Source organism: Mizuhopecten yessoensis, unplaced genomic scaffold, assembly GCF_002113885.1.
Source record: "Mizuhopecten yessoensis strain PY_sf001 unplaced genomic scaffold, ASM211388v2 scaffold2597, whole genome shotgun sequence".
NCBI classification, from domain to species: domain Eukaryota; kingdom Metazoa; phylum Mollusca; class Bivalvia; order Pectinida; family Pectinidae; genus Mizuhopecten; species Mizuhopecten yessoensis.
The window spans coordinates 160,746-172,660 of NW_018404625.1; the positions used below are offsets into that span (position 1 = coordinate 160,746).

The 11,915-nt window shown below is 36.6% G+C and overlaps 1 protein-coding gene across 1 annotated transcript; it reads left to right on the forward strand.

The window, feature by feature from the left end:
• The first annotated feature begins 257 nt into the window (after nt 1–257).
• LOC110446153 (cytokine receptor-like factor 3) lies at nt 258–11,507 on the forward strand. The gene is made up of 8 exons (XM_021491154.1): nt 258–358; nt 1,235–1,362; nt 2,078–2,285; nt 2,915–3,002; nt 3,503–3,680; nt 4,602–4,848; nt 5,845–6,087; nt 8,923–11,507. Exons 2-8 carry the CDS (start codon nt 1,255–1,257, stop codon nt 9,204–9,206), a joined length of 1,356 nt encoding a protein of 451 aa, XP_021346829.1. The 5' UTR covers nt 258–358; nt 1,235–1,254; the 3' UTR covers nt 9,207–11,507.
• The last annotated feature ends 408 nt before the right edge of the window (nt 11,508–11,915 follow it).

The window sequence follows — 11,915 nt, forward strand, 5'->3', positions numbered from 1 at the left end:
GCTCAGCAATATGGACTCCGTCTGAGAATCGTTCCGGGCCTTGTTTTTCATGTTCATTTTCATCATTTCCCATTGTAATAGAAACTATTAGAAGGTAAATATAAACCCAATCACTCAGATTGCTTTCGAATGAAAATAAAACAATATATGAAGGACACATGATAACTTAATTCAGGCAAATCCCCACTAAATCACCGACGCGATCGCGTGCATTCCTGACTTTAGGCAAGCCCCACTTGAAAACGGGATTCCGCGAGACCGAATGGCAGCTTCCTACAAGACACTACAGCCACACAGATGAGATGCAGACAGGAGTTTGCTGACATTACCAATAACTTAGAACAGTTTTTAAACAATAGTAAGTTTTTATTGCAATGCATGCTTAATTTGACTTTGCTTTGGCTGTTTCAAATGATTGCCGTTTAAGAGATGATAAAGGTCTTTGTCGGCTGCTGATGTGATTTTGCATGCATCACTGACTTTCAGCTCGATAACTTTAAAATACCCGATAAGTTCGCGATAACCTCTGCGCTTCTCTGAGCAATCCTTGTTTCCACAAGATTTTTATCTCATACTGACAAATGCAAAGTGGGGATTAAAATAAACTGATTATAGATTTGTATTATTGTGCAGAGGCGTGACTATATTTTTACAGAAAAAGATTTTATTTTATTTGATTAAACATAAGTTACTTAACTTACGTACTGGTGACGGTTGGTTAAATAAAAATAAAAATTGTGACAATGAATGTTTTTTTACCAACAAGAAAAGGGCCTTTAAGGTTTTTGAAGAGAAACATATATATCTTCTAGAAAAACAAAAATGCTAACTAAAGACCCAGGCCAAGCAAAAAAACACATGTTTGTTTCCTGTTCCATGGATGAAAAGATAGGGTACTATAGGTAGGTAAGTTTTCAAAAATATTTATCAATTTAAAAAAGGAGAGTTAGCTCAACTTTAACATTACTTCCTATAAAATTGCCAAAAAACTGTTTAGGGTAGGCACACAAATTAGGGTAGGCACACAAATTAGGGTAGGTAGGCCTATATATAACTGGAAACAAACAAACAACATTTTTTTTTCCGCCTGAGGTTGTTCAGCTGTTTTCCAAATATAGATGAATAATTTGCAGACTCTTTGGGTCTGTGACATTTTATACATGTATCAGTTTTATGTATATTGACTTGGGAACCCCGAAAGAAACTGTTTGTACTAGTGTCTCACTATTTTCAGTTACCTGATCTGAAGGGACCATGGCTGAAGAACTGATAAGAAATGTCGTGGACATTATGGAGGGTGCCCACACACAGAAAGTACAGTTGTCAGAACTGCTCCACTCATTGGACGAGGCACACGATCAGGTAATGCAGCTTGAGTTATTTGGCACGTTATTATTCTCTATTTCCAGTATAGTCTATAGAACTAGGCCATTATATAGAACAACTTTTTTGTCCCATCTTAAAGAACGTGTTGTGGCTTTTCCCATTCACATTACAGCATTAACAATTTCACCCCTATGTAACTTTAGAAGACCTTGCCATACATTGATATGGATGAGTCCATTATGGTCTACAGTGGTGAAATTAAAGGGTTATATAAATTTTTATGTCACCCTGGCACAAAACGCTAGCCGGCTCAGCTAGGGAGAATTTCTCTTTAGCTCATTTGGTAGAGCGTAGGTCTAGTAAATCAGATGTCCCGGGTTCGACTCCTAGCGGAGGCATTGAAAAATAATGACCTCTGTTACATTTATATATTACATATTATGTATGTATTTAAACTCTAAAAAAAAATAGTATATATATATTTCATAGTCAGGAAATTTTAGTTACATATTTTCCAACATTACGGTTTTTATTTTCAACATGTCCAAACTCTCTTAAAAGGATTGTATCCTATCATTGTCTTTGTAGAAGTTTTGAAGAAATACAGTGTGACATAACTTTCCAAAGATAACACCTCTCCGATAACTGTTACGTGTATATAAAAAAAAAGTTGGATTGTCACTCTCTATCGGAAACTAAACTAATATAATGATAAACAGATATTGAGTATAGTAATATTTGAAATCTTCAGGTCCATCAGAGTGCTGACAAGTCGAAGTCAGATTTAGAGGCACATTTCAAGACCCTGAAGAAAGCCATTGACCAGGCACTGGATGAGCGACTGACCACTCTGAAAAAGGAGGTGGACAAGATAGAGAAGTCAGCATCCGTACCTCTCAGTCAGTGTAAAGATATGATTAACCAGGGGATGGACGCTGCTTCACGAGTGATGGACGAAGGTCAGTTACACAAAAAAATTAAATTGGCCTTTTAAAAATGCAATACACCACCCTCTACCCGGTAATAATAATAATAATCAAGAGTGCATTATGGAAAAAATATTTATTCAAAAATCTTGTTAATTTGATTAAATACTAATTAGCTATAATTGTTCTGGAGGTTTTAAAACTACTTTTTCTTGAGATGTGTTCTTCATCAAGAGACAAAACTTGCGATCACCATATTGTTTTTGACATGTGCTGATTTTTGGTATAGATCTCCCAAATCATCGAAAGTTTTGCTGATGTAAAATTGGATATTTTTGCGTATGGGAGAGTTCACATTATGACTCTTTAAACAGATCACAGTGGGGATGTTTTTGTGTGGGCAATGCAACAGATATCTACAGTATATATCCTATATATCTATATATATACCGGTAATCTTTATAATCTATATACAAATTAGCAAAAAAATGTGAACATTTCCACTTTCATAAAATTTTGAAAATATAAAATATTGGCATTGCTTTTTTTAAGTTATTCAAATAGTGTGAACCTTTTGTAATTACATCTGTACATTAAAACCCCTTCAGAACTGATTCAGTAGACAAGTCATATTTTAAGTTTCCTTTCGCTTTCTGATACAGGTGGTTCCATTTTGTCTGGTGATCCGACACAGAAGATCGAACGAATGGTCCAGTTAAAAGACAATCCTGACACAAGAGCACTTAACAGGTACTGTTTGTATTAAATGTTTTTTTTGTAGATTTGATGAAGGATAGAACTTAGATTGTGATCCTCTGACAGAAGGCGACCTATTAACGGTGAGAGTTTCCAAAAAGAAAAGGATAAGATTTACAGGCATTTTTTGTTTCATTTTATAGAAGTACCTAGTCTTGGCATGACAAAGTGTCTCATGAGGAAATTTGTTCTGGTGTTACACTATACTACAGGGTTGAACAGTTCTGTGTCTCAAAGTTCAATTGTGATACCAAATTTTGTCTGGAGGTCGGGAAACAAAGATTGCTTGCAATACTCAGCCTTATTATTTATTGAAACTGATGAAAACAGAAGCTGTTTCTTGTAGGCTGGGGTAAGGAAACAGGAATTATTCATTTTTAAGTCTTTGTTTGAGAATATCACCATCTGGAAGGCAAATTTTTCAGGAATTTCCTGTATTTTATCAACGACATTCCGCAGAAAGAATTTATGAAAATGATGGAATATATTTACAGTGTACCAGCTGTGCCTCACTTGAGTGACGTTCCCTGTATCAGCGTGGAGTTGGATAAATGTCTCGGGGACAGACTGTCCGAGTTGATCGCACAAGAAGGCAGGGTCCTGGAGCGTAGTCCCATACAGATCACAGACACCATTGAACGTCCCGGGGGCATTCTCGTCAAATGGATAGAGGTCAGAAATACAAAAGTTAATTTTGGTTTTTCTGTTTGAGGAAGTAGACTTTAGCCAGATAGTGGGATCATTTATTGATACATGTACAGTTACATATGTTGAATGTTGAAGAGAAATATTACTGTATCTATTATATATACAAACTGTTTTATCATTATCTGTTTTATTTGCTTTAGTTCTGTTTCTTCATTCGGAGTGGGATGATATGTTATGAAAATATAGAAAGACATTCAGAAGAATTAGTATTTTACCTACTTGAAGGACCCTTTATTAGGCAAAAAATAACATTTATATGTTTTAAGTAACATGATTAAAAAAATATATAGGGAAAGTCGGTCAAGAATTATATTTTATTTTATTATTGTTTTTTTTAGAGGGGGGGGCTAATTTCAAAAAATACAAAAAACCGCTACATTTGTTTTAGGTCTTTTAAATAATAAGAGGGGGTTTAAATTTAAAGTTACAAGTAGAGAGGGGATGTATAAAATTACCTTGCTTGTTCGTCCATAACGTTTGCATACGGTGGACAAGTTATCCCAACACTGGATAGAGCGCGTACAATTGAAATAAAATTGTTAGGGTCGGAGGTAAAAACTAGGGTAGGTCGGGCTACCTGGAAACATACATATATTCGGTGGCGAAATAAAATATTTGGAAGGGGAGGGGGCTGATATATTGGAACTGGGCTTGGTAGATTGTCTACGACCAGGTAGCAGGTAGCTCAATTGTTAGATTGGTAGAGCATCTGTCTTAAGAGTTCAGAGGTCCCAGTCTGGACGTTGCATATTCCTTTCTCCGGTTACACTTCATATACTTATATGGAAAGAACATTTCAATATAAATTAAAACGTAAAAAAAAAAAGTTTGATAAGTGTTGGTTGCTGTGTTTTCAACCATTGTATATTATTTCATCTGATGCAGGTCGATGACGAACTGGAAGTGTCCGAGTTCTGTTTACAGTATTGTTTAGGTAATGCCAAAACCTCGTCCAGTCCAACATTCCACACAGCGTACACGGGCCCGAATACTTGCTACACCGTCAAAAACCTCAACACCAACACCCCTTACTCATTCCGTGTCAGTTGCCGCAGCAGCAACAACAACAGCAGTTGGCCGTGGAGCGTTTCAAGTGTACCGTGTATGGCACAAACGACAATTCCACACTACGGTAAGTAACCATGTGTCAGGTCGCGATCTTTTGTCTCAAATACTGTATACCGGGACATTTTCGACTTTTGCGCCCTCTGTGATGAGGGTGAATTTATTATTACAGCATATATAGGTCAACAACTTAATGTACATAGTAATTAGATTTGAAGGGCAAAAATTTACACCGGGCGAAAATTGATACTATGGGCAAAAGGCGAAAGTTTCACTGGGCAATTATTGCCTGGTATACAGGTTACTCTCAGCAATCATTGCTATTATATAGCATAATAAAACAATCATTCAGGCTTAAGGAAAAAATCGCACGAGCATTGAAATTTCTGTGGTTATATGTACCCATATAAAAAAGTAGAAGATTGTTTTGTCAGTGTTAAGAACTATTCATAAATCATTCCTGAGTTTATTTTAAAAAACGAATCTTGTCTGAAAACAATCCATTTTATTAATGCACTATTTTTTATCAGCTGTATCATTGAATGTCAATTGCGTTGCCTTTGCATTGTTTGCACATCCCCCGAATATTGGTTCTGCATTGTTTTGAACAGTTTGCTTTCAGGGTTCTTTGTTTACGCATATTTAATGAGGCTACCCACTTCTGATTCCTCACATTTAAACCAGTTTTTGTTTGCACACACTCGTCAAGTGTCGGGCTAAGGTACAATTCTAGATAAAAATTATTTCATCTACAGTGGAAATTTATCCTTTAAGTAGTTAAGGAGTTGGCTTATATAAATATTGCTCCCAGCTGGCATGGATGTATTTAAGGTACAGATCACACATTTAACAAGTACCTGGTGTGACTTGTTGTTAGTGTTCCCTTTTGTCTTTTATTCCAGAATGGTCAATAGGTTGTTTTTTCAAAATTCTGGTTCAAAATCATTTTATCTACATTCGAAATCTATCGTTAGATTTGTAAAGGACATGGCTTATATAGATATTTCTACCTGGCATGGATGCGTGTCTTGTTGTAAGTGTTTCTTTTTGTCTTCTGTTCCAGAATGGTCAACAGGTTGTCCTAGCTACGCAGTGTGTTACGACAATAAAATTGCCACGAGGAATGGGACTGGCGACACCATGGTCCTGTATTCCAGTACCAGTTCCTGTGTACCTGGCCACCCCATCACCTTCAAGGTCATCTCCATGGGGGAGACGTCACCGTTCGACAGCGTTGGCCTCAGTCTCGACAACAGCAACACTGACACACTACAACAGGATGACGCCATTCTGGTTACTAAGTCAGGTAACTCACAAAGGGCTTCTGAAATTTGAATAAAAATTAATGTAACACTTTTTCATGCCACAGGGTGTGGGATAGGGAAATTCTATCCAAGGGATTTTCAGATTGAGTAAAACCCCAGGCTTGCTGAGGGTTTTGCTCCCATTTGAAAATCCCAAGTTTGAATTTCCATTTCCTACACCCCTAGTCATTACTAGGCTCAGTTTGCCTGTAATAATGATAATAATATTTTGAGGTTCTTATATACTGCTTTATCTCAACGTAGTTCGTAGGTCTACTCAAAGCGGTTCACAAATTATTATCCGTGGTTCAAGGGCCTTTGCAACCAGCCAATATCTGTCTAAACTCCCTGGGGAGCATACAGCTGATGCTGCCATTTCGGCGCTCATAGCTAGCATTCAACAATTCTAGCACTGCCCAACCACATACTCATTTACAGCTGAGTAGACTGGAACAAGCGGAGTAAAGTATCTTGCTCAAAGATACAGCACAGCTTGAAGATATATACACTGTTTTCCAACCTTTAAATCTTGGTATGCTGAATGGCAGGAATTCATTAAGGCATCAGTATAGCTAAGGTGTTCGTACAAAGGGAGATTTCTTGGTTTAAACTCTTTTTGATAAGCTCACCTTGCTTGAACTGCTGGTGGTGTGCTTATGCTATGGTAATAGCGTCCATCGTCAACATTACCCTTAAAACCTTATAAGTTTGAAACTTTTTAGTCACCCCTGGGGGAACCCCAGTGGGGACCATTCATTTCGGTTTCAGTCCCAGATTTTGACCTCTGTTGTCTTGGGCTGTTAAGTGTGTGCTTCTGTCGGAATATACTAGGCGCTAATTACAAGCTCTTGGATAACTCGGATGTTGATTTCCTTTTCAAATAGGAATAGCATAAAACCTAAAGGCGTTCCAAATTTCACACGGGGAATTACATATAACCTAAATATGTTCCGAGTATGAATCAGGCACCTTTGTTCCTGAAGGGGTAAACTGTTATATTATAAATTGCCATTGGTTGCTTTAGATATTTCATGTCTGACCAACGACTACTGTTAATATTTGTGTATAGTGCACATTTCCTTTTTTAAGGAAAAATGAAGTGTCAAGAAAGGGGTGTACAAGATACTCAAGAACAATCCAAAACCAGTCCTTGGTCGCGACCATTTATCGTAAATATTTCGAGGAAATGTTTTGAAATATGCTCGGAGCAATAAACTGCTAAATTTTGTTGAATATCCCCCTGATTGCATTGCCAATTTAACAATTACGAAAAGTTGCAAGTTTAGGTCATATTATACGATAGAATCGGATAAATAAACTCTAGTAAAGTAGGCCCAACTTTTCAGGACGTTCCATTGTGAATTGATAAATACCATGTATGGGGAAACATAACGAAGAATTGCATTGTATTTAGCACTCTGGGTTTAAAATGCCGTTCTTGGGTAAAATCATGCTGAACTATTCAATCTTGACAGTAGGAATGTGTCAAAATGACGTAGGTAAAATGGCGAAGTTCGCAAGTTTGTGTACCGCAAAGAGTCAAGGTCGCGTGATACTATTAACTGGCAGGAATTTACAAGGTGACGACATCCATGCGAATTGAACCGATAATGATAACAGTTTGAGTTGGAAAAATAAATATTAACGCGCTCAAAACAGCAAAATACATTCTGATCTTTTCTTTTCAAAGGAGAATTGCTGAACTTACGATTGTTTGGTGTTCTTCATGTCTCGCAAATTCGACTGTTGGCCGTCCTCGTCGGACCTGTTGAGTGACTGCCTTTAAGCATACACACTCTGCAGATATCGAAGACCGATTCAGTCGGATTTGCAGACGATCAGAAAACTACTTGGAAAAGTGTATTTCATAACAACTAAAAAAGTGAAAGATTTATCCGTATATAAGATTGAATCTTTTCTGAAACTTATTGTTGTGAAAACAACATCTTTATATTCCAATTACCTGTTTTGCCCATGCCAGGTGACCTAGTCAGCGCGCAGATCTCCCCGTATTCGAGGTGTCGGTCAACGCTAACATTATATTTGTGACATGCTTTCCTATTAATTCCATGTGTTGGCATGGCTATCTGAACAGCGTGTATGTCTTTACACCTGGTCATCGTTAGACCATTTTGATTGACAGGTGGAAATATATCCGTTGTAGCTTGGTCAATGCTTTATCGGAAAATGATCATACAGAATGATGGGGTGACTTTCGTGTCATTCTGACATATTTATCGTTTAACACATTAGGTAATGCAGGTGTCTAGGGGATCGAGTATACTACGATGTCTACTTAAAGTAGAATTGCCCCTGCAATGGTCACCCCACCAGGTGTCTGAAATTTGAATCTAAATTCTTCAAACGTAAGCAGATGCTTTTGCCGCACAACCTAGCTTTACATTCCATTCATAAAAAGTACTGACATCGTTTTGTGGTTAGCCAACCAATGCCAGAGAACGCATTCAGTCTCCATGTTGGTATTTTATTATGTGGTCATGAACAGAAGCATTCGAAAATAAAACAATGCAAGTAGAGTATGTTATGAAATTAATAAACATATTCCGATATACCGTACTTCCTTATTATATCATGCTGTTAAAATATGTGCTCCCGAGCGAATAGTTTCCTCTGAACTTCTGTTAACAGTTAGCCTGTACTGTGACCTATCTTTCAATCAAAACAAAACGTCCAAGAGAAATGTCCAAGAAATGAAGGACAATCTCTCAAGCCCTTGATATCGTTTCGTATTATCCGCTTGCTTTCTGTGAAGAACGCCCAGCACAGCCCAGTCATGCAGAATTTTGACTTTAACCTTGACCTGCGTTTATTGATAGGGTTTGTCTTTGTTGATGGACAAGAAATGAAGATAAAGCTGCCGGAGATGAAGAAGGGATCTTTGCTGACCTTTGACCTCGAAGATCTGTCCAATGGTAAAGTGCGAGTCAATGTGGAATTGGAGGAAAAGGTTGTCACTTTTGATTGGAAGGTTCCACAACCACCAGGAACGACAGGACAATTCGGAGGCTTCGGACTCGGAGGCATGCTAACGGGAAGTGTACACAAATTTTACTTCGGATTGAAATTTAGTCATGAAGATTGGAAAGTTTTGGTTGAATAGGGATAAGCTTTGTCAAATTTTTACGTATGGAAGATTTCACTTTTGTTGATACTGTATTATTTTAAGATTTATTATTCACTCAATTTTACCAGATAAAATTGAAATTTAATGCCTTTATTAGGATATTGTTAATGTAAGTACAGTCTTTTCCTCCGAAACTTTGTCATTAATCTGAAATGTTTAGAGATAATCTGCAGAAGTGAATTCATTGTAAAATTGTATACTGGTATCCGTATATTAAATTCTGTTCTGCAAAGCATTATGGGAATTTTTAATTAAACATATTGACATTCACAGATGATGTGGATATTGGTCATGTATATCAGTTATCACCGGACTGATTATTAAAACTTATAATAAAGGATTGGAAAGACTGTGACTTTTAATACAATCAGACAGTATTCTCCTAGTCAAAAGTTTTTATCACATGAATAAACCAAAGCAATGCTGTATTTTTTTTATTTTTTTTCCCGATCTTTTGTTTTTAGGGGATTCGCTAAAACAGTCAATTTTACAGGATCTATTATTTGTAGATTTCCGGTCAAGTGACCATAGTAGAAAGAGCTATGGTAAGGATGGATGAATTTGATAGTTATTCCGTAATATATATCTTTTTCACGGAAAAATTGTTAGCATGAAAATTCGGAACATTTGAAATTTTTTTGTTGACTCACACTAAAACTGATGTTAGAATGTCATTTTGGTTTAGATTCTCGATTGAATAAATAACATGTTTGTTGTAGTTGATGAACTTCCATAATTATATCAAAGACAGATGGTCTTAGACCTGGTAACTATAACATTCCTGCTGTGGCCATGCCTTCGCTTCCTAGGCTGCTGTAGATAACGTTTATTACAATGTGTCTGTATAAGGTAATACATTGAAGGCAATAAGCCCATGCCTGGCAATAAGCCCATGCCTGGCAATAAGCCCATGTCTGGTAATAAGCCCATGCCTGGCAATAAGCCCATGCCTGGTAATAAGCCATAAGCCATTAACATATATTGTCATTCAGTAGAACTACCTACAAATGCTATCTCGTTGTTCATTCCACTCCCCTGCTCAGAATCAGAAAATATTTGTTGTCTCCTGGTCTTATTGCAGCTTGAATATATGATTGTTTTACCTCTAATACGCCCAGGCCCCAGTTTCAAGAACATTTAGTTAATTCCAAAGCATAAAGTTTTCCCATTGGGTGGCATTAAATTCCGTAACTTAGGTTTTCCCTTTGGAAAGCATGGCTAGAATTAAAAAATATATATATAGTAAGGAAATTTTCCCTAATATCCAGTAATATTTTCTTTTGGAAAACTTTCAGTTGAGGAATATTCATCAATTTGGGCCTTGTTGTTAAAATAAACCTGGATTTTGTCCATCAATATGTTACACAGAAATGTTTTCTTTACTTGTACAGATGACACGTGTGTACAAAAGTTGACATGGGGGTATATTTGACACAAGGCACATGCTAGTCACTAGTAAAACACAGATACAAGTGTCTCCTTGTGTCTCGCCAGGTATTACTGCTCATGATCAATGTGCCATATAGATGAATGGTTCTAATAATGCAATATTGTATTTTTCCTGAAATAAGCCAAGCTGGCCAACATAACATATATTCTGTGACTCAAAAGTAGGCCATGCCCGGGCTTATTACAGGACAACGAAATTGTTGCCATTTCTATTGAATTCAATTTGATAATGGTGGGCTTATTACCAGGCATGGGCTTATTGCCAGATAAATACAGCAGATATATTTCTGATATCTTCATCATGGCTTTCATTATCATGTCCTAACATTAAGCTTACTGCTGATTGATATTTTGTTAAATATGATTATGCTGTTTGATCCAAGTCCCCTAGTGCGCTTGTATTGGTAGTTTAAAAAAAAAGAAAGGTTTTTATATTTCAATTTAATATGCAGATTTAATTAAATATTTATCAGGAATTTAAGAAATATTTTTACAAGCAGAGATGATACAGTGGTTCCTACCAAGTCGGATGATTTACATATGTTTATAAATATGCATCAGGACATATATATCTTTAGTATAATTCAGCGGCGTATTCATAGACGAAACATTTTTGCTGTGACATGGAAAAAATCCACGAAAAATTTAAGCTGCCGGTAAGCTGTATACCCAAACTGATGAGATGCAGCCTTTGGGGTTTTCTAGAACTAAAACAGAATTTTAATCACACAGACAGAAATTAAATACAATACAAAATGTTGAACCAACCTAGAAGACCCCTCTATTGATATTTTGTCTTTGCGTATTGCAGAGTTATCTTCTCTTGGGAGCAGGTATTGATTGTTACATCATTGGTTTGAGAGGGGAACGTCATCAATTTTTCTCGCACAAACCAATGTCGTAACAATCAATACTTGCTCCCAAGAGAAGATAACTCTACAATACGCAAAGACGGAATAGGCTTGTTTAGTATCTTGTAACATGATTTTGGTTTAAATTATATTATATAAAAACAGCATAACATTCTTTATCAGACTTGGGGCATTACATATAAATATATAGTACCACAGTAGAAGAATGATCCTTACCGATGAAGAAATCATTTGAAATAAAAATAATCTCTACTTATATATATTCCATTTTCAAAAGAATATTAACCCTTTCACCTCTGTAGACCAAAATGGACTCGTCCAGATCAATGCATGGTAGAGTCTACTAAAGTTACATAGGGGTGAA